Below are 23517 nucleotides of genomic sequence, written 5' to 3' on the forward strand. Positions count from 1 at the left end.
ACTCAATTTGTGAGGACTGTCGATCTAGGCAGATTTACACGTGCCATATTCCTTCCATTTCTTGATGGGGGATGTTAAGAGCATTGAAATTTTTTGTATCCATCCCCTGACTTATACTTTTAAATAACCTTTATTCTGAGTTGCTTGGGGGGTTCTTTTGTCTTCATGGTGTAATGGTAGCCAGAAATACCCATGTCTGGACCTTCCAGACACGGGTGTCTTTATACTACAATCATCGAGACACATTTACTGCACTCAGGTGATTCTCATTTCACTAATTGTGAGACTACTAGCACCAACTGGCTGGGCCTGTGTTGAATTAGGTCAGCCACTTTAAAAGGGATGATTATTTATGCAGTCACTAATCAAAAAAAGACAAATTAAATTAACATGATTGATTTATAAAATTAACAAAAGGGTAAAACATCCAAGGGTTGAATCTGGCACCTGAATGCAATCATCCTCACACAGGCCGGTTAATTGTTAGGCAATGTTTTATTACATATAAAAAAGACAGAGCAACATTTTTCCAAAACAAACCCAGCATTTGTGAACAAATTCATTGTAACCGCTCATCTAGGCAACTTTGTTTCTTATGAAAAATGAACCTTGAATAAAAAGACTGACGATGGAGTGTTCTCTTGTTATTCAGGCAACTTCTTCAGAGTGGCATTATGGGAGACGAGAGAAGTAAACAGAGACCCCACTCGCTTCAAATTAAAAATGTCCGCTCTGCCACAAACAAACTCACCTCGACTCCTCCCTGCCTGAACAGAAGACTTCTTTAAAATGAGCCACAGTTAGTGTTTAAAGGCAGAGAGGATCACGTCATTTATACTCTCTTATTATAAACTAACTCCTATTGGCAGGTACACTTTGTTTTTTTCCAGTTTTGTCTCTAAAACAATCAGGAACGATCTACCTCGTTCCTATTTTTGAGAATCAGTTCCTACTAGCTCCAATAAACATGGGTACACTAAGTCCAGTAGAGTAAATGCCTATATATGTATACAGTCAGTTTCACGCAACCTCATACATCAGTCTTGCACATCCTCAGTAGTGTGGTAGCATTGGATTTAATACATAAACATTATTCAAAAGTTTAAAAACAGCTTTGATTCTATTGGCTCTTCTCCTTTTTGTTAGTCAACATTTCAGTGTTTTGTGTGTAGAGTTGGCATGTTCAGATAAAGCTAAACCATAAAACATGTCTGATTGTCTCTGAGCAGCTGCAGTGGCTGGGGATCAGTAACTGAATTGTAGTCGACTCAGTAACGTAGTGGAGAGTGTCTGTAGTTTTGGAGTAGTCATAAATGGGCGTTAAAGCGTTTGGATGGAGAACTACCATAACCATCCATGTAGATCACACTCAGTCTAGAGTTCAGTGCGGTTTATGTCCCGTAGTAAAGGCTGGCGTATTCAGAAAGAACAGATCCAAACACCAGAGAGAGAAGGATGCTCGTGGAAGACGACCACAGAAAAAAGGTAAGAGAGCCAGGAGAGGGATGAGGCTGGATGATGCTTTTCGACTCTTTTCTCTGTCCGTTCTCTTTGTCACCCCCTGTTGGTAACAAAAAGGAAGTCTTCTGTAGGCCGAGGCTCCTCTCACGACTCTTTGCCCTTTTCCAGGGAGCTGTGGATCTTGTCCAGGGTTTTCTTGATGCGCAGCGCTGTGAGTCTGGCGGACGGGTTCTGGTACCAACATTCTTTCATCAGTTTAACCAGAGCCGAAAGAGTCTGAGAGAGACAGGAGAGTAACAGATTAATCAATAAGACTGCAGGAGCTCCTGAGGCTGAGTCTGTCATAACACCAGAATTTTACTCTACTAGTAAAAATAAAAAATGCTGATATCTATTTCAATAAAAACAAAAACAGAAGCCCAGTATTGGGTTATACTCTGCAGGCAGTTACCAAAAATGGCAGGAAAAGTCCTGCATTCTGTCTAAATTGCACAAAAACATTGTCAACATTGTGTGCCTGCAGTTTTTTTTAATTACTTTTTTTTTTGTTTGTGTCCCTGGTTAAAAACACTTTAATGCTTAAACAACCAAACATTTCACATTAGTTGTGAGTTTTTTAAAGAAAAAAATATTTTGCGGGTGGGGGGAAAAATACTTTCTTGGTTATTGCCTGTAACAGAGATTTATCTCAGGCCTACAGTGACGGTTGTCAGACATAAAAACAAGTAATCACACCCAAAGCCTTAGGCCATTGTGATTTATAGACCAGAACAGACACTGAAATCATCTATTTTTAACAGGTTTTGGTGTCAAAGGAATTGTACAACCATCCTTTAACTGGATTAAAAATGATAAAAGAATGAAATGATGTACTCACAGGATCAGAAAACCAACGATTGGGAATAAAAGGCCTCTGCTGCTCCACACACACAACTTTCCTCATGTCCTCAAAGCTGGGATCATTGGGCACCTGATCGTAGAACGGAGGTTTGTACTCCTCAACAATACCTGGAGTCAACGCAAAGAAGTTCATTATAGAAATAGCTGGAACAAGGGCAAAGCAGGTCTGTCTTCTATCAGCACAGAATAAAGTCTGTTTGGACCACAGGCCGGTGAACTAAAGTGTACATCATGACTGAAGCTCACCGTTGCTGTACGTGCGTCTTGCAATTTCCCACAGCACCAATCCAAAGGCCCAGATGTCCACGCGCTTGTAGGCATCAAAGCAGTCCGTCTGGATGGTCTCATCCAGCACTTCTGGTGCCATGTAGCGTTTAGTGCCAACCTTTGGGTTGTTGCCCACATCCAGCTGGTTATCTGCCTGTGAGTGTGTCACAGCCAGCCCTGTAACATGCAATTTAAACAAATTTTTTAAAAAAACAACACATCGGGCACTTTTACACACAAAGACAACCCAGATGACCAAAAACAAGGCTGCAAACAAATGAAATGTGCAAAATCAGCTTCCAAAAGTTTGATAAACATCTTTTGACCTTATAAGATTTTATTTTTGTTGTCTTTGTAGAAACAGTCTACCCACTACTGATGAGTGATGGCATAAATGATGAAACTGATGAATCGCAGAGGTAGCTGAGAGTGAAATATTAACTAACCCAGGTCTGCGATGCAGCAGCGCAGCTCCTTTGTGACCAGGATGTTTTTACTCTTCAGGTCCCGGTGTGCGATGGCAGGTTTCCCCTCAGTGCCGAAGATCTCCGTGTGCAGATGCACCAGGCCGCACGCTATTGATGCAGCCATCGCCAAGCCTTCTGACGTCTCCACAGCAACCCGCTGCAGGTAATCATAGAGAGAACCGTTCTCATGGTAATGAGTGATGAGCCACAGCTGGGTGCTGGAGTTACGAGAAGTCATGTCAGACGCCATGAAGCCTGAGAGGAGGAGAGACGAGAAAACAGGATGGATGGGGAGAAAATGTCAGTTATGATTTTAGTAACAAAACATCATTTCAGACAGAGTTGATCACAGGGTAGCAACATCTTTTAAAGGAGACAAATCATCACGCCTTTTAGTATTTTGCACATAGATTTGGAAATCCTGAAGATCTACTATCCAACACAGTCCTTTGTTTGTGGTCCGCCTACACAGATTTCAGGGTTAGGGTTAGTATTTCCCAAGTGCTGATAAACAGAGAAAACAATTTTTAACACAGCTTTTCTAAACATCCTGGTTTTATTTTGGATGCTTACATTATTTTACTTTGCACACAGAAACAAAATTATTTCACAAAAAAACAAAAATTACCAGAGTGTAAATTATTACCCCCCTTTAGAGCTGACCGCCAAGAGTCAAGAACTGGAGTGAGAAGGATCATTACGAAATTCAAATAGAGCCACACAGTCCAGAACAAACCTTGCAGCAGTAAGAAGAGAACAATTTTAGAGACTCTGGAAAGAAAACTACTTGGAGATGTGTCTAAAGCGCCCCAAAAAACTGCCAAGATACTAGTGGCGGACTTAGACAAGACAGGAACTGTAGTCTCAAAGAAGACCATCACCAGAGCCCTGCACAGGAATGGACCAAGAAAAAGTCCACTTCTGCAGAAAAGACACCTTCAAGCCAGACTGAAATTTGCTGGGGACAACCTGGAGAAAGATTCTGATCCTGGAAGCATGTCCTTTGGTCAGATGAGACCAAACTGGAGCTCTTTGGCCACAGTGATGTTGGTGATGTTTGGAGAAAGAAGGGAGAGGAGTATAACCCAAAGAACACCATACCCACAGAAAAACACAGCACTGGGAGGATTATGCTGTGGGGATACTTCAGCGAGTCTGGAACTGAGAATCTGGTAAAGGTGGAAAGAAATCATGTAGAAATAATGATATGTGGAGATTTAGAAAGAAAACCTCAAGCAGTCAGCAGCTGAACTGGGTCTGGGATGTCTCTTTGTCTTCCAACATGACAACAACCAATAATATCCTTGGCTCCTGGTGAAGAACTTCCTCCAGAAGACTGAAGTGAACCTTAAGAGACTGGCCTGACCAAAGCCCTGACTAGAAACTCATTGAAAATCTGCTGGGTGAACTGAAGACCAAGGTCCATGCCATCTGACCATCAAATCTGGAAGAGCTGGGGCGTGCAGATGGTTGAGTGGTTTAGGGTGTACCCCATGTACGCAGATGGTCCGGGTTTAAATCTGGCCTGTGGCCCTTTGTCCCATTGCTCTCCCCAATCTTTTGTCCCTGTTTCCGTGTTTATCCACTGTCCTCCTCTATCTAATAAAGGCATACAAGGCCCAAAAATAAATCTTTAAAAAATCTGGAAGAGTTTGAGAGATTGGCCAAAGAAGAATGAGACGAAATCCCTCAAGAGTCAAGTCTGAGACTAAATCTACAACAAACAACTGCAGGCTGTTACCCAGCAAAAAGGAGACACAACTGACTATTTGCACCAGGGGGATCATTATTTGGACCCTGGTAGTTCTTGGTTTTTGTGAAACATTTTGTTTCTGTGTTCAAACTAAAATAATGTAGGCATCCAAAATAAAACTAGGATGTTTGGAAAAGCTGTGTTAAAAATGCCTTGCTCTATTTAACAGCCCCTCACAGAATAGAGGGTCAAAAACCTCTAGTGCTCGATGCATATCATATTTTGACCAAGAAGGGTAAAAGGAGGAAAGGGGCATGGTACTTCACCTTTCAAACCAGAGGGATGTTTTTCCTCCCCTGTATTAACTCACCAAGTATGTTTTCATGTCTTAGCAGCACAGTGTTGTAGATCTCGGTTTCTCTAAACCAGGATTTCTCATCTCTGGAGGAGAAGATCTTAACAGCCACATTCTCCCCCTGCCACTGCCCCCTCCACACCTCTCCGTACCTTCCTTTACCTGAAAAGAAAGATGAAGGAAGAGGACATTGAAACAGGTAGAAAGAGCAGAAGCTGTAGTTCACTGTCTGTTAAAATATTGAAAAAGTGCTCTCAGATTGCTCTTTTTGTTATTGCACAGCTGTAATCCTTGTCTGAAGTAGCTCTGAGTTTGACTTCCATCTGACGCGGGTCAGATGTTTCCACATCGACAGAACAAAGTAGCACAGAGCCACATTTTTCCACTTCTAAACTCTTAAAATATGTGCTCTATTGTGCAGTGTGAAACAGGACCGCAAGGCATCTGACCTCCATATTTTTATTTCAACACTCAAAATATTAAACTGCCATAAAAAGTAAAACTTGCATCAACAACAAAAAACAAGAACTGTACATTTGTGTTCTTTCTCTGAACACAAGAACAGTAAAGATAGACACATGACCTGATATTTGCTCTAAAGAAGTTGCCCTCACATCAGCTGTATGGGGCAGCTTTGTATCATTAGGTATTACGTTATATCCTACATGCTGTAATGACATTTGTCTTCTGTACTTTGGTTAAAGTAATCAGAGACTTGAGTCCACCATGCACACTTCTTCTGTGGACCCTTGTATGCTGAACTTACCCACACACTCCATCAGACTGATCTGTCTTGCCACAGTTCTCTGCACAAGGAAGGGAAGACCTGAACCACTGCCTGATGTACACGAGTGGTCCAACAAGTCCTAAAGAGAGAAGCAGATATCAGCTCAGCTACTTGTGCCAGAATCTTTAAGGACAAATATGTAAACACAAAACACAAGCTGGCAAAGCCTGTGGGAGCATCAACAAATATCAGACTTGACTGACTGCTAATGCGGAGGTAAACACTGTTGAGGTTAGAAGTGATCATAACAAGTGTGATGGTATATCTGTTTACTCTGCTGGGAGTCTCTCTTTCTATTTCTTGGAACAAGAAGCTCTTTATTCTCACCGCTAAAGTGCTGTCTCCAACGTTGGAGCTGATGAGGCCGTCTATGGCTCCCTGCTCCGTGTCGAACTCCTGCAGCCTCTGCAGACGGCCGTGGTGGAGTCTCCTGCAGGCCAAAACCGACACTATGGACAGCAAAGCCAGAACCACCACAGGACCGAGAACAAAGAGGGCTAAGGTCTCTAAACGATACCGGACTGGCTCTCCTTGTGGAGCTGTGAGCAAGGATAGGAAAAAATTTAAAAAATTACATTATCACAAATGCATTTTGTCAAATGGCGTGATAATTTTTTTGTAGTAATTCCCACCCTTACAAAAGCTACACTAAAGCTACAGTAGGCAACATTATCAAATTAACCTTCTGATTTTGAGTTTTTCTGATTGCATTAAATATTTCTTTAAATTAATGTGCATTCATCTTTGTCTTTGAGCTCCAACAAAAACATCTACAACCCATATATCAGCCTTTAATGGCCATATATTCGAGAAAGTTTTAGGCAGGTTTCACTCTATTGTGCTCTCTGAGAGAGGCACGGGGCACCAGCTGTGCTGCACGCACCATTTGCTACTTTTAACCCATTTAAAAAATCTTTATTGACCTGCTGTCAGTGTGTCTGTCCTCCTAGCTGAGTAGCACAGACAGTTTGCATGCAAATTTTTTTGCATCATCTGGTGTTAAGGGCTCAGTGCAGCTAGTAGACAGAGTTTTCAATACTCCGCAATCCTACTCAGTTTTTGTCCTGATATTAGCTTAGATTCTTATGTTTAAACTGTGTATTTTGTTTTTACTATGTGTCAGTTGACCTGTGTTCTCTATGTCGTCTTCACACCAGATTGAGTTGCATTCTTAATTTTCTTGTTTACTGAGTTTACAATGACAATGAAGACTTTCTATTTTTTCTATTCTATTCTATTCTATTCTTCACCTGATGGCAGTAGAGACATCAGCGAGCTCCTGCTCGTGTTGCCATTGCACATGTCCTGGGAGCAGCAGAAAATGGCTTGGTGCGAGGACGGAGCTGTGGAGCAATGCAGTTTGATTTTCTCCAACCCCTCCAGACAGCCGCGCTCGAACTCAACCCCACCGCCAATGACTTTAACAGAAGAGAAGCACCGCGAGCCATGGCACTGGGTGTCCTGGCATTTAGGGGTATCGCACACACACACTAGATGTCCATCTGTGGGAGAGATGATAGGAGTAAGTACCAAAACACAGCAGAGAATCAAAGAAACAACTTCTATCCATTAAAGCATTTTCTAAGTAAATCATGTATGATGAAGCAGCATGAGAGTCTGACATCTGTTGAAGTAGAATAAAGTTCAGAACAGTACCTGAGCCCTCTGCTGATGTCTGCAGGGTCAGCAGCAGGAGCAACAGAAGGACGTGGACACCGCATCTATCCATGTTTCAGTGCACTAGAAGAGAAAAAGAGACATCAGGTTAGTATTTACTCCAGCTCAGAGGATAATTATATTGAGCTATTTTGTGTTTTACCACGATCCTGCCAAGGCTTCACGCAAATAAGAGCTTTTAATATCAGAGATTAAACATTCACTGTTTGCTTTTGTCAGTCTTTATTTGATACACACCCATAATTAAGGGATTAATAGCCACATCAAAGATAATCGCCTTGTTTTCAATTAAAAGTAGTTCATCAAGTCAGTAATCTTTGCTATGATGCAACATAATTATGAGATTATCCTTCATTGATTCATCACAATATAATCAAGCTAGCACTTGTGCTTTCGGAGGGTTGTAACTCTTCCTCTGCAGGCTAACAGTCAGTGTAGAGAGAGTACACTGACAGCTACTACTACAGATTCCGCCTGAAAGCTAACACTTCACATTTCAATGTCACACTCGATGTTTGTAAAGGAGACGTAGGAACAATCAGCAGCTTGTTCTTTACCTCTCAGGCTGTGGCTCTGTCTGTTTGCTATAGCTGCTTACAGGCCATTAACAGGAGGTTTTATTGGCCGTCCACAGGCGCCTCAGAGGCGCCAGTCAGACAGACGGCTGCCCGCTGCTGCTGCTGTTAGCTCCGCAAGCTAAGCTAACAGTACAGCAACAAAGCAGAGCCTGGCAGCCTGGCGGAGACTATCAAAATAAAGCCATAAAAACCGTTTACCTACCGGGCACACGGCAGGGAGAGCCTCTAACTCATCCTGTGATGAACCTGTATTTCTGTTTTAGGTGAAATTATCTAATAAACCAGCTTTTAGTGTCAGAAGGTAAGACCACAGCCCAGCCCACCCACTGGCTGTCTTCCCTTACAGCCACCCATGACGTAATCAAAACATTATCGTCGAAATGCATTGTGGGGCGGTGGAGTCCTCCAACAGGGAGTACACTGATTTATTGATCAGAGTAAAAGCTGATGATTACAATAACTGGAGCTAAACTGAGAGACTTTTATCATTCATTTTATTTATTAGCTGTTTAAGTATAATTAAATAATTTACAGAGTTTAACATCCTGACAGGGACCTAACTTTTTTAATAGGAAAGTCATGTTCATTTAGCTAGATATAAATTTAGACTACATTTTTGTACACTGTGTGACCAGTAAAATTCAAGGGATTAAGAGGGTCTTATCTGTAAAATGTAGAAGTCAATCGCTGAAACTATGAACAAACAATTATCCATAGACAAAAAAAAAAAAAAAAAAAAAAAATCTTTTACTCAGCAAAGCATCAAATTGACTTCCTAAATCAAAAGTACAAACATTAATAAAGCAGAACAAGGTTATTATAGTTGAATTAAAGTAACTAACTGAAACTAAAGTGTAAAAATCCTTTTAGTTACCTAAAACTTCAATAAAAACAAGGCTTTATAGAAACTATTCACTAACTAAAACTATATTGTGTGCTCAAAACAAACTAATATTAAATAGAATTGTAGCAAAAATATTCTTAGTCTTTTACAGAAACTTACTGACTAGGAGCAGAGCCCAACTCAGGGAGATCCAGGGACATGCTACCTAGAAACTACTTATCAGGTGATTATATACACGGTTATTAAACAACTTTAAAACAAATGTAGCTTTAGAATGCCAACATCATCACATCATTTGGGCAAAAATAACACAGTTCCACCTAAAAAATGTCACCCTCATCATTTTTAATTTGTAAATGTTCCCAAAGAGTCCTAATCTTTTAAAAATGAAATACTAATGATCAATCATTTTTAATTCCTCCTCCCAAAAACAGGAGAAAAAATGTTTATTTTTAACATTATAACACAAAAGTAGAGGTATTGACTATAACAGTTTGTATTTGGTGCTTCAATTTGGCTACAAGACTGAGATGTTCATGTTGTGACCTGCAAGGTTCATTTTTTTATTATCATCCATCTGTCTTTATCCATCATAACACTCAGAAAGTAGAAAACTTTTTTTTACCAACATAAAAGATTTGGGGCTTCGGAGCTAAAGCCCTGCGAGCCTCTCCTCCACCTCTGTTACCGACTGACATGTCCTTTATGATCCATCTCAAGATTCATTTTGCACAAGCTTGTACACTGCAGAAGTAAGAAACTGGTTCTTTTCTTAAACAATATTCTTTATTTTTTCAAGAGCTTGGGAGAACCTGGGACTCTCACTTATGGCTGCAGAGGTGGCATTAAAATGTCTTATTCTTACATGTATATATTTTATATATTCTTAATTGTGATCTTTGGCTGACTCCTGCTCTTTGCTTTTTTGTAATGGTGCTGCTCTAAGTGCCTTGATTTACCTCTGGGGACACACAAGAGAATATGATGTATTTACACATTCTACAATAATCCTACCTTCTCTGAACTCTAGCATTAAACTAATTAAAATGTTGAGTTGTATTCAAATATTGAATGTGAATAAATAAAATGGGGAGGGAAGAGTATCTTATCTGAATAGAAACTCTAAATGTTAACTTTGCTCTCTCTTGCCCTCTCCCATATTACTGAAAGAACTAAAACTAAGAATAAAAAAAAAAACAAAAACAAAGACAAAACATCTTTACAAAATAAAAAACGAAATTAGACTAACAAACCAGCAAAACCAACCTGAAACTGACAACAGAAATGGCAAACGATCTACAGTCTTTATTTTTTTTGACAAAAAAGATATAATAATAATAATTTCCATAATATGGAGTATTTAATTATTATTATTATTTTAAGGCCCTGAGATGGATCAGTGATTGGCAGCAACACTGATTGTGATGCATTGATATTTTTATTATATATTTTTTTCTTTTTTTTGCAGTATCAGATTAAAAAAAACTCACACTCGAAGTCCTAACAACAATAAATGTCTGCTTCCCAAAAACTGATGTAAAAATATTATATATTAATATTTTAATGTAATTAAATGAGTCAGTCTTTTAAAACTACTTCTGAAATATGCATATCAAAAATAAATTATATTTTTGGGGATATTTAACCCTTTAAAGACCATAATGTTTACACAACTCCACTGTTTACATAGATCAAACTCATAAAAACTCATTAAAAATACACACACACATTTTTTTTACACACACAACATAACCCAACATCAATAGCAGCCACACTTATCGTCTCAGTAGCAAGGCACCTTTTTGCAGAAAACAGTAAAAAGTGAAATTTTATGGCATGCTTTGACTTGGAAAAAGAAGCACCATCTGGTGGACAAACACATAAATTTAAAGTTGAATGCTAAAAGTCCAAAATGAAATCTGAACATAAAGGAATGCATTTGTTTATGTTAAGATAAATGTGGGATCAAAAATTGCATTTTCAGTGGTTTTTAATGGGACATTTTTTGTCCTTAGGAACAAATTCATCGGTTTTTGTGTAGCTTTGCCATTTTTGGCTAATTTAAGGAACAGGTGGCAATTCTAAACATTTATAAAGATCAATATTTTCAGAAAAATTTGAGCTATATTCATTCAAAACAGCTTGAAAACAAAAAACCTGAATGGAACAAAATTTCTTTAGGATCTCTTAGGGTTATATGGATGGATACATGTTTGTGTTATTGTAATTAGGGGTTAAATACTAGGGAAACACTACCATTATTTACTTCTTATGTCTTGTGTAGTCTGAAACAAACAGCCATAATTACAGTATGGTGATAATTATACAGTAGTTGTCTTTGTTTGGCTTCCTTTAGGACAGGGGGTTTTCCAGCTGTTGTTATTCCTAAGTCACACTTACTGCCAAGCTAAAATCTCAAGGCACACCATACTTATATCCATGCAAAAATAGCTTAATTAGAGTCTTTAGTTGTATAGTTGCAGTATTAAAGTATGGATGTATAAATTTCCATGGCACCCTCACCTCAGGTCACACCACCATTTAGGAACCACCGCTTTAACAAACAGGAAAGGCATGAGATCCTAGAGGTGCATTCTTGGAGATGTAGTGTTTTCTGGAGCTCTCCCAGCAGAGCTGACTTTTCTGCTGCCAACTATTAGAAAAACAAATGTATTAAAGATGAATACATTTCTCTCTTTGAAAAGACTGGCTGTGTTTCTCAGTCGGCTCTGTAGCTGACAAAAAAGTTGCAAAGTGTCTGTGTGGAGAATTGTATCAAGTAGCAGATATGTTTTCCTCCACTGGCTCCGTGGCCCAGGACAATAGTCAGTGCTGTTTGTTCTTGCTTACCTGGGGCTTTAGTCTCCAGTGAGTCGGAGCAGAACTCAGCCGGTATCCGTTCCCCAAACACGACTCCAGCACAGAGACACATTGTCCATTGCTTTTTTAATTAAAGACCCGGGGTCGACGCTCAGAGCCAGGTGACCTGAACTGCCCCCATGCCTGCGTGTGTCTCCTTCTATCCTCTCCACCGGGGATCAGTCTCAGTTGGTAATTGGAGGGAGAAACGCTATACCGCTACCATGAGATGGAGGAAGGATTATCTACTGAGGACTTCAGCTGAATGAAGGAATAATGTGATGTTTTCTTCTTTCTGCACCCAGCCTACCTGTCTCATTCTCCCACCTTTACCCTTCCTCCCCCTCTCTCTCTCAGGGCCAGGTTATAAGAGAGGGAGGGTAGCAGACTGACCTTTTTTACTCCAACTAAATCCACCTTCTGTTCATCTTTGTTGTATTAGAGAGACCGTCTAAAGGGCTTCCTACCAGAGCTGAAATGGAGCATCTAGAGAGAAGATTGCCTGCAGCTTTCCTCCTTCTTCTGCAGCTTCTTTCTGTCAGCTGTGTTTCCACTCAAAAAGCTACAGGTACATACAAAATAATGTTCATTAAGGATTATTTGCAAGTAATGTTAGACATTGGAAAGACTCTGAAACCGTGCTCAAAGCAATGTTTTTGAAAGAGGGATACGTCTCAAACACGTCCATGTATGTTTGATTCAGCAGGTGATGTAGTTAACAGTCTTTCCCATTGTTTGGTTCAGTCTCCTGGTGCGTGGTGTCTGACCCTGAAGAGCAGAAATGTCTGGATTTGGCAGGGAACGCCACAGCTCGGAATATTAGAGGAACTTTGCAATGTGTCAGAGGCCTCAACACCAGGGATTGCATGGACAAAATCAAGGTACCTGCAGAAACAGGGACTGGAAATAGAATTATGTCTGTCTGTTTACATCTGCATTTCTATTCAGTGTCATTAGAGAGCGCTGACATTTTTTTAATAATCTCAAGGTCCTTTAGAATGCAGTCTTACTTTTATAATGTGCTGCAAATAAAGACAAATGTGTTTTTGCCAGAATGGGACGGCAGATGCAGCCTCCATGTCTGCAGACGACATCTACGCCGCCGGCCTCTGCCATGGCCTGGAGGTGTCTGCAGGGGAGTCCTACAACGGAGTGGGTAAGTCACAGCTTTAAGTCTGGCCTAGAGAATAACTAACAAGAAGGTACTGAAGCTTCTCAGGTGCAACAGGAGCATGGTGACATTCTGAAAGAAAGAAACAACAAGAAGACTGCTTAGACATTCTGACATATGGAGTTTTCTCCAGTGGACAGATTTGAGGAGGATGTTGCCTCCAATTTATCAGAGGTATTTGAGATTAGTTTACCTCAAGTGCTTGTTGCACTTATTTTAAATATCTCTGATTTAGGCTTAACAGCAGTAGTACGGTACAAAGTATATTGACCTCTAAATCCCCAATGATGCACATCATTCAGTAATAAAGGACGCTGTAAGTTCCTCCTAGGAGAGAGAAGGAACTTGCCTTTCTTTGCCTCTATATTGGCTAATCCTCATGAATGTCTTTGCTGGTTCATTGATGCAAACATAGCTGATGGCTCTACTTTCTCTCAGCTTACTTCCTTCATCATAATTTTATATTAATCCTTACTATTTGAGGTCAACCAGGAGGAATTTAGTGTCAATGTGTAAATGCAGAAGGCCTGTTTTTAGGTGCAGTCTAATTCAGGCCGTTTATCCTTTCCTGGATGTGTCATTGAAAAACGTGGAGCATGAATTAAGAGTACATCCACGTCTGCAGGCAAAACTACACCACTGCTTAACAGTGGACTAAAGAGGGCATTTATGCCTGGTCCTACAGCTATTGAGATGTGGAAACTGCTCTCTGTATAATCAAAAGTAATACTAATTTATGTATTCATACATCTCATTCATTCATGTCATTTTGGATTTCTTCCTTTCATTTTTTTTATGACAGTAATGCCAAAATATTTACATGCACACTGTTAGTTCCATTGGCCTTTTTTATGTAATAAACTCATTTTAAATGTCAATAATGTGAAAAAAATGTGAAAGAAAAAAAGGGGGGAAGTTTGAAAAATAGCACATGAAATGTCTTAATTTGGGGTTTCTTCATAAGAGGCTGAAGACTCAAACCTTTTAGGAACAGATTTAAAATCATCCACACTCACAACTAAAGATGTGTGCTGTCCAGATGTGCACTCATATTTAGTTTATTCTTCTTAAAATTACAAAAAGCATTTATGCATGTAATTTTTGGATTAATACACTGATAATAGCCTCATATTTTGTTGTTGTTTTTTATATTTCTACATCAGAAGTCTTATTTGGTAAAAACACACACACACACACACGCACACCCACACACACACACACACACACAAAACTTAGAATTCCAGGAAAAATTAGTTAAAAACTCTATCGAGGAATACTCAAATTAATTGAATTCTGTGTTTGATCCATTTGTAGTACAAGCTCAAACAAGGTGTCTTTCAAAAGATAACACTCTGAAGTTTCACCCAAAACTGACAGACTGCCTGTAGCTGCTACTGCTATTGTGTAATACAACAAAAAAACAAAATGTTTTTTCCTATCTGAATTTACACGACATCTTAGCTGGTTATGAGGAGAAGTCCAGGATTTTTCACACTGGAGTTTAAAAGGGTCTAGGTTAGCAGAGCTTTTTCTATACAGCATTGAAAGTAATTACCTGGAAAAATACATTATTACAGCAAATACCGTGGTCTATTGCAAACACTAACTGCAAATTTGCAAAGATACAAAACCAGTCCCTGGATCTTTATGGATGAAATCCTGTTTTTGAACCAAATATCTGACTGGATTTAGATTTTGGTGACTCGTTCTGTTTTTGATGGAATATTCTGATCAGGAGGGAGGAGAGCTTCTAATGGTGAGCTGAGTCACTTTTATTATTGTTTGAATTCTGCCAAATGAATTGATTGTACCTGCTGTTTTAGTTTTTATCCTGGAATGGTTCAGAATTCTAAGAATCAGAGCTTCCTCAAGATGTATGTCATGGTTTACTTCTGAACAGTCATTTTGTAAATAGCTCAACAGTTAAAAAAAAGATTCTGCGCACCAGTGAGCCCTGGGATTTTTAAGGGGTTAAAAAACTCTTTTGACTTAACTGGGTTTAAGAAGCCTCAGTCAGTTTACTTTTCATGGCATCCAGGTAAACAGTGAATTACATATGGAGTTCCTCAAAGCTCCATTCTGGGGCCTTTCGTGTTTAACATCTGACAGCTGGGATAGGCTCCAGCCCCCCACAACCCCAAACAGGATAAGCAGTGTAGTAAATGGATGGAAATGACAAGGGTCTATGAGGTACAGATAGCTGGCACTGAAGGCTTCCACTCGCTCAGATTACAGAAACAACAAGAAAAGTTATCAAAACTATGCAGATGACACACAGATCTACACTTCAGTGCTCCAAAAAATAAAAAAATAAAGAAAACAGAGAACATCAATAGCTAGTGTCATGCCATGTATTTGTACTTTTAAATCATCCCTATGAATAAGATGAATACAGAAAATGGAGTTAATGATTAGACTCAGAAAACACATTTTACAGCCGTGCACATCAAAAGTAATCAGTGTTGGCTAAAGACATGTAAATCTGCAACATACAGTTGGTTTCTAGCACTTTCCCTGTACCCTGATCAGACTTTTGTTTTTTCTCCAGATGGTATCAGTTACTACGTGGTGGCGATGGCGCGTCGCTCCTCCTCCGATCTGTCCCTTCTGGAGATGCATGAACGCAGCACCTGCCACCCCGGCATGCGCACCACGGTGGGGTGGACGGTTCCTATTGGCTACCTGGTCAACACCTCCCAGATCAGCGTGGGGGAGCAGTGCAACTTCCCAAAAGGTGAGCCAGAGCAGGATGAGAGGGGTCAGTGTATGTGCTCTGAGGTTTAAGCAGTGATGAGGAAGGAGGAGTGAAGGTGAGGAGGAGACTGCAGATTAGAAAAGCAAAAGCAGCTGGAGATTTGTTTCCAATACAGGATTCCCATTCCCATAACAGAGGTTCTGCAGGTGGGGCTTTACCTTTTAAAACCATAAACATCATTTTAAATCCAAGAAGCAACCAAACACAACCACAAGATTCTACCTTCTATCCTTTCCTACATTTATTTTGTCTGATGCACAGGATGGGTGTCATGGTTTGGCTCGTGCTGAATTAACTGGTGATGCTCCACTAAACATTCAAATATGCTGTGTTACAGTCATAACAAACATTTTAAGGGTTTATTATAGGAAAAGAAAATATAGGTGACTTAGCAGATGCCTGTTTAAACAAAATAAACGCCACTGGCTCATTGATCGTACTTCCTTCAGGAACACCCTTACCATACATTGAACTATTTTATTGCAAAATGGATCTACAGTTTTACTTGCCGGAGGAAGCGCAACATGCTTTTGTTTCCCAGGAAGTGCATGGCTAGAAACCTCCATATGGATAGATGACTGAATACAGTAAAATTAGTTCAAAAGCAATTAATCCAGTAGTAGCATGAATCTCAATATGAGCATGCAACAAGCTTTATGCTATAAAAGAGGAGGCTGTGGTGGAAGAGGTTAAACTTTGCCAGCAGCAGCAGCAGCATGGTGCATCAGCATTAATGCAAGCAGGGATTCGTGAGAAGTGCGTCATAATTGAATGGACTGCTGTGTTGAGAGAAAGAGCTGTGATTGGCTGTGGGAGCTATGAGGCGACAATTGGGATCAGCTGGCCATCAGCTGATCACAGCTGGGCGTAAGACTACCAGTCCCGCATGAGCTAACGCTGCGCTATATTTAATATCTATGCCAACACTTAAGTCTTGTTAATGTCTTTTAAATCTATGCATTGCTTTGAAATCCTTTGCTTCTGAAATAAAAATAAGGAGGTAATACTTTTAGACTCATTTTATGGTTGAATGATGGTTGAAGATTTTCAGGATGCAAAGCTCAGAGAGTTGGCTGAGTTTGTCCCTTCTGTCCCACTTGTCTTGAATAACTGTAGACCTTTTATTTTAACTAAAGGTGCTGGTTACTGGCTGACTGAAGTGGCAGATTTTGATCATATATCAGCGATCCCCCTTTCACATACTAATTTTGTCTTTTCTCCAGCCGTGGGAAACTTTTTCGGTTACAGCTGTGTGCCTGGAGTTAAAGACCCCCAGCACGACCCCAGAGGAAACAACCCAAAGAACCTATGTGAGGCGTGTATAGGAGACGAGAACGACAGACACATCTGTGCCAACAATCCCAAAGAGAGGCATTATGGGGAATCCGGAGCACTCAGGTACGACACTGACTCGGACCTAAGTAGCTGATGACAGACGTGGAGTCTGGCCAGTTCATCTGCTTTGCAGGGTTGACCTTTAACCATTCAAAAGATCAGTACTGAAAAGATTTTAAATCTAAACTTCATTTCTTCTGTCAAAGTTTCAACTGAAAGCTGCTGAGGGGAAAGAGAGCAAAAAACATGAGCATTACGAGTGTTCACTCTAACTAATTACTTACTAGAAAAACATGAATTTCCATAATATTCAGTCTGATTGAACACTTTTCTCATTAATTAATAATCTAGGGTCTGTTACACTTTTCCAGACCAGAAAACAAATTCAAAATCAAAGAGTTTCAGGGAAACATGGCTGACCTTTTCCCTGAAGTATTGAACTAAAAATAAAAAATCAAATTAAGAAGTAATTCCAGTCTGTTTAATGGTGTTTCCCAGTGTGTAAAATCAAAGTCTTTCTCTGTAGCATAGAGTGCAGAAAAAGTGTGAATTAAAGAGCTGCAGGAGCCGGGACTGTTTCCTCTAGACCACAATAGAAGGCTAAAGTCTTGACTCGTAGTCTCCAGGATCCTGCTGTTAGGATAATTTATTACCTACTGGGCTCATTTCTATTTTATTTATGCTTTGTTTTTACATTCATTTTCATGTGTTTTATTATTCATTTGCTTTATGGTGTTTTTTTTTTTCAGATGTGTTGCAGAAAACCTTGGAGATGTTGCTTTTGTCAAACACACGACACTGTATGATAATGTAGACGGTAAGTGCTGATTTAAGCTGATAAAGAATGCAAGTATTAAAATTAATTACGGCAGGGTTACCTGAGGCAAGGCCACCCATAAGAGGAGATAAAGGGGCGAGCTTTTTGGGGGCCCTGGCAAATGGGGGGCCCATAGATGTCAGTAAAATCATGGTCCACTGTAAATTAGTCTGTGATAACCATATTTCATGTTTAACCCAAATAATAACCTTTAGAATGGGTAAAACGTGGTTAAAATGGATAGTCAAAAATGGGCAAAAAGAAGCAATAACTTGTTTATAGCTGCAAAAAGCTGTAGAAATGATGAGATTAAGTAGTAAGAAGGAGTTAAAAAGTGGCAAGAAATTGGAAAAAAAAAATGAAGGAATGGGTTAAAATGGCCAGATGAAGAAATGAAAATGGGTAAAAAATTCATAACAATTTGAAGAAATGGGCTAAAAGTGGAAAAAAGGTGGATAAATAGACAGAAACGGGTGAAAATGGGTTGAAAAGTGGCAAAACAATGGTTGAATGAGGAAATATATGATTAGTGGAGAAATGGATTTAAAAAAGTGGTTAGAAAGGAGCAAAAAGAGGCAAAACTGGTTAAAAAATGCCCTGATAGAGTAGTAAGAATGTGTTAGAAAGTAGCAAGAACTGGTTAAAATTGGTAAAAAAAAATGTTTTAAAAATGGAAAATAAAGACGAGAATGTGCAAAAAGAGGTTTCATTTGTTAAAGTAGACAAAAAGTTGACAAAAATGGTTGGATGAAGTGGTGGAAATTGGTATGGAGTGGCAACAATTGGTTTAAATTTTAAGAAATTTGTTAAAAGTGGGAAAAAAGTGGCAAACATAGGCAGAAACAGTGGTGAAAAGAGGTTAAAAAAGTGGCACAAAGAAATAATTTCTGAAACAGCACCCAGTAACAGTTTGACACAATTTTCAGCTCCAAAATGTAGTAACTGTTAGCCAGGATGCTAGCACCAATAATACTGATCCAACACACATACACTGATATTATCTGTAAATCACAACTTGGGAGGGCCCATTATCGGTTTGTCAGGGGCCCATTCTCTTGGTTTGTCAGGGGGCCATTCTCTGGGTTTGTCAGGGGGCCATTCTCTGGGTTTGTCAGGGGCCCATTCTCTGGGTTTATCAGGGGGCCATTCTCTGGGTTTATCAGGGGGCCATTCTCTGGGTTTATCAGGGGGGCATTATCTGGGTTTATCAGAGGGCCATTCTCTGGGTTTATCAGGGGGCCATTCTCTGGGTTTATCAGGGGGCCATTCTCTGGGTTTATCAGGGGGCCATTCTCTGGGTTTATCAGGGGGCCATTCTCTGGGTTTATCAGGGGGGCATTATCTGGGTTTATCAGAGGGCCATTCTCTGGGTTTATCAGGGGGCCATTCTCTGGGTTTATCAGGGGCCCAGTCTATTCTCTGGCCAGGCCTGCTTGGGGCCAGGACAGAGTGCTAGTCCCTTTCACAACACAGGATGTCAGTGTTTCCCAAGGTTTCTCACAGGATGTCTGACAGGAGGATGTGTTTACATCTGTGTTTGGTGACTCAGAGATAAAAAAGAAAAAAAAAGAGACAGGAAATATCAGAGAATATAAAAAACAAATATTTTCTCATCAGAAGGATGAGGACAGTGTTTCAGACATTTTTGTCCTGTAAAGAAATACCCTAATTCTCTGTTTGCTGCATCTGCTGCTTTGCTTTGGGCTACATCCTAAATTAATGGTGATCATTATCACAGTCACGCTACACAGACTCTGCTAGTTCAGCCGAGAAGGAACAGTTTGACGCCGGCTCCACAGACGCTGTGGCTGCCTAACGAAGCATGCTTTGTCATATGGTTCAGAAATGTCCAGAGTCAGACCAATTAACAGAGGTCGAGAAAACACAGAAGGTCTGAGCTGTTGTCTGGGGAGACAGGAAGTAGCCTCAAGGTGGCCTCTCCTCTTCCTCTTCTCTCTTATTTGTTTAGATTAATTCAGTTATGCAATAAAAATTCTTCTTTGGAGAACTAAATTAAATCATCTAGGTTTCAATAGAGGTTCAGATTCATCTGACATAAGAAATACAAATGAAAAAAGAGAAATATAGTGAAGACTCTTAATGCTAAGATGCTGATTGCTAACTTGAACCACCATTTTATTCAGAAATAATAAAAGTTTCCTGTCATACTCGTATGCACTTGCTTGAAGCAGTGACTTGCCACTACCAATAGACTATGGCTGACATACTGTCATATCACAGCAGCAGCCCAACACAGTTATTGTGGCGTCTTAGTCTATAATGGGTTTTTACTATGCTGCTTTTATGGTAAAACCCTTCAGGACAGTGGTCTCAGCATTGTTTCCTCTGGGCCCCCCAGGACTCACACAGAAAATAATGATCTACTTTACTTTAATAAACTTAAACTTTACTGTTTCCATTAAGTGTGTCATTGTTTTTAACATAAGAAAATGTAATTATGATCATTTTACCATTGTAGGTAGTATTCTTGGGGCCGTAACTTATCTTTAAATAATATACTGTCATCCATTCTTTCCTCATTATTTTTGTGTGTAGTCTTTTTGTTGGCTTGTTTTTGTAAATGTAAGGTCACTCATGTTTGTAGCTTACTTAAATAAGTGTTTTTGAACGAGCCTGTTCAAAGAGCCAGATTGTTTTGGATTCTGTTTAAGGACTGGCTGTTTGACAGAATACACAGATGATCTTTTCTCCACACTTCTCCACCACAGGCCCACCACTCACTGAGACCTTATACTTGATGATAGCATTAATATTTTACACCAGAGGTGTCATACAGCTGAGCAGGGCTCATCTACCCCGCAAGACTTTTAGAGATGGGATAACCCAGTAACCCTGCAAAGCAGATGGATCGTACAGATTCAGGCAGATCCATCCTGCATAGCTCCAGTTTAAAACGATTGTGCCAAATCTGAAAATGGAACAGACTAATCAGCGTCATTTGAGGAGAATGCAGCAGTAGCTACAGCAGGGTTTAGTTGTACTGGAAGCTGGTAATAATGGCTGCCGCAGGTGTAGCAGTTTTCTTGGATGTAGCTATAGCATAGCAGGAGTGACAAACGGCACTTAAAGTTTTTCATGACAGAAAAGATGTTTTCACTCGACCTGCTTCAGCATGAGTTTGCGATAGCTACAGACAGAGTTTAGTTTAGTACTGTGAGCTGGTATCATGGACATTGTTAGGCCGTTGTTTGGGGGGGCTGAAGCCACTATAAATGTTTCTAAGCCCCCCAACAGTAATTACAGTAAAACAGTGACTAAATTAATTACACCATTATATTACTTTCTGTTCAATACATAGACTGTCTTCAGACAGTGAGAAATATCAGTGGCAGACATTCTAGTTTGATTTGGAAAGCATGGACAGCCTGAAGGAAGAAAGAGAGGATATGAAACTATATATTTTTAGATATTACATACCACATTTATATTTTAGTAAATACATTTATGGATATTTTCCCAAACTTTTAAATACCAACTCATAAACTCAAACGATTGTTATTTTTCAGAAAAAAGGGAGACCTCCTGAAGGTTCAGGTGTGAGCCAGATAATAGGTCCTAATAAATGCCCTACAACTAATAAAAATTAATAAATTAATTGATTAAGCCTTTTAAGGTGTGATTTAAAAGAGTCTGTTCAAACATTACATGCAACTCTTGAGGCTAAGCCCCCCATCTTTCAATCCTTGTGACGTCCCTGGTCAGTATATACAATGGCTGCCACTGATGTAGCAATTAGCTTGGAAGTAGTCATAATGTAGTCAGTTTTATCAGAGCTGATCTACATTTCTTGATAAAAACAAGAGCAAAGAGCCACACTGAAAACTTTTCTTGGCTTCAGATAATTTTTTCAAAAAGTCCTGCTGTTCCCAAACACTGTGTGTGGGAGGTTTCCCAGACAAATGTGACATGTTTACATGGAGATATGAAACAGTCTATCTGGCGTGTCAGGTTAATAATCCAGTAATTGTGACTTTATTATCATTGATTTAAAGAAGTTAAGCACAACTGGAGTAAAGTTAATTGCACACTTATAAATCACAAGTCAAGCCATAGCTACATTTGGATGGTCCAAGGACGCTAGAGTCTGAAAAAAGTGTCATTTAAGCAGCAAAGTACCATATTCCATTTAGTATTGGCACCTCTTTTTAAAGTTAAACTCTGTCTAAAGTCTGCTCTTTCTCTGAGTTGTTAGCTTGAGTGAAAAACTGCCACACCCTCACTCCTCCCCTCCTCAGGTAAGAACCAGGAGTCCTGGGCCTTGGATCTGGAGCTGGAGGATCTGAAGCTGTTGTGTCCTGATGGCACCGAGGCCGGTCTGGAGGAGTATGAGCGATGCCACCTGGCAGCCGTCCCCGCTAACGCTGTGGTGGTCCGCATGGAGGACAAGTGTCGCGTCTGGAAGTTCCTGGAGCGTTTACAGGTGGGTGTGGACAGACAAATGCTTCAGCTCTGTCTGTGTATGTGCGTATCATTCCCCAGCAAAGGGTGTTTACGTGTGTCTCATATCTCTGTGGAGTCTGCCTTATCGATCAGCACGTCTCAGAACGCAGGTTTCTGCTAAACTACCATCCTTCTTCCTTACCCAGACTGTTTGAGTGTGTGTGGGAGACGCCAGGATGACTGATAGCTCCTGTGCTGATCCTCTGGCTGCACAAACACACACACAAACGACAAGAAACACACACTCCAACGCACATCCATGCATGCCCTCATGCATTAAGTCCCGTCACACTTTTTCTCTCCTGCAGAATGTGTTTGGCAACGCCACCGAGGGCTTCAGCCTGTTCAGTTCAGCCGGCTATGGCGAATCCGATCTGCTCTTCAGCGATTCCACACACCACCTGCAGAGGGTTCTGGGTAGCTACACCTCTTGGCTTGGCCCCACTTACACCACCGTGCTGCAAGCCTTCGAGTGTGAGGGTAAGAGGGAGGGGGGTGTTTTGCTTGTGTGGAAGTGTGTTTATGTGGCTTTGCTGATGAAGAAGGGATGGAAAGGAGTGTTTTTTTCCTCCTCCTTCTGTGTATCTGCTACAGCTGTTCTCATTACTGTGCTCTCCCTCTAACAGGCTTCTGCTGATGGAACAGGAGGAAGACATCCAGAGCCTCAAGTTCCACCCAATCCCTCCATCTCCGTCCTCCCGTTCTGCCTTCTCCTCCCTGCCATCTGTCTTTCCATATTTGCCATCTTTAATCCTTTATTTTGTTTGAAATTTTCACCCTGCATTTTACCTCGTGTTCTCTATTATTCCAGCCTCGTCTTGCTAAGATCTAGTACCCTCCACAGGCAGGCATCTCTAAGGCTACGTTCACACTGCAGGCCTTCGTGCCCAATTCTGATTTATTGTTCAGATCTGGTATTCTGTTTGGTTATTTACATAAGATTTCTAATATAGCCTGTAAGCAGACTGCTGTGTGAACAGGTCACAGCCCTGAGCTGGCATGTGCATGAACAATAATGACGTCATGCACAGCACAGTGTTTACTGGAAGTAAACATTAGAACAGCTGGGTTTTGAGGCTCCTCTTCAGCT

The 23517-nt window shown here is 40.3% G+C and overlaps 2 protein-coding genes across 2 annotated transcripts; one reads left to right on the forward strand and one right to left on the reverse strand.

Annotated features, from left to right (window-relative positions):
• Positions 1-463: 463 nt before the first annotated feature.
• On the reverse strand, positions 464-8528 carry acvr1l (activin A receptor, type 1 like). The gene is made up of 10 exons (XM_041813142.1): positions 8388-8528; positions 7587-7670; positions 7181-7432; positions 6258-6469; positions 5910-6009; positions 5159-5305; positions 3075-3350; positions 2608-2805; positions 2339-2469; positions 464-1737 (listed from the first exon to the last, which is right to left on the reverse strand). Exons 2-10 carry the CDS (start codon positions 7657-7659, stop codon positions 1606-1608), a joined length of 1521 nt encoding a protein of 506 aa, XP_041669076.1. The 5' UTR covers positions 7660-7670; positions 8388-8528; the 3' UTR covers positions 464-1605.
• A 3837-nt stretch (positions 8529-12365) lies between these two features.
• On the forward strand, positions 12366-23145 carry LOC121526749 (otolith matrix protein). Its single transcript, XM_041813461.1, has 9 exons — positions 12366-12456; positions 12633-12769; positions 12942-13044; positions 15608-15793; positions 17038-17212; positions 17899-17966; positions 22223-22407; positions 22736-22907; positions 23054-23145. The coding sequence occupies exons 1-9, from the start codon at positions 12366-12368 to the stop codon at positions 23062-23064; spliced, it is 1128 nt and encodes a 375-aa protein (XP_041669395.1). The 3' UTR covers positions 23065-23145.
• Positions 23146-23517: the final 372 nt, after the last annotated feature.

The sequence above is a fragment of the Cheilinus undulatus genome, linkage group 18, assembly GCF_018320785.1.
Source record: "Cheilinus undulatus linkage group 18, ASM1832078v1, whole genome shotgun sequence".
Taxonomy (NCBI): domain Eukaryota; kingdom Metazoa; phylum Chordata; class Actinopteri; order Labriformes; family Labridae; genus Cheilinus; species Cheilinus undulatus.

Coding starts and splice junctions, on each gene's coding strand:
- acvr1l (XM_041813142.1), bottom strand. CDS start 7,659: ATGGATAGATGCGGTGTCCACGTCCTTCTGTTGCTCCTGCTGCTGACC. Junction 3,351..5,158: donor AAGACATGAAAACATACTTG/GTGAGTTAATAC, acceptor TCCTCCTCTCAG/GCTTCATGGCGTCTGACATG. Junction 2,806..3,074: donor CTGCTGCATCGCAGACCTGG/GTTAGTTAATAT, acceptor TGCATGTTACAG/GGCTGGCTGTGACACACTCA.
- LOC121526749 (XM_041813461.1), top strand. CDS start 12,366: ATGGAGCATCTAGAGAGAAGATTGCCTGCAGCTTTCCTCCTTCTTCTG. Junction 15,794..17,037: donor GCAGTGCAACTTCCCAAAAG/GTGAGCCAGAGC, acceptor TCTTTTCTCCAG/CCGTGGGAAACTTTTTCGGT. Junction 17,967..22,222: donor ACTGTATGATAATGTAGACG/GTAAGTGCTGAT, acceptor TCCCCTCCTCAG/GTAAGAACCAGGAGTCCTGG.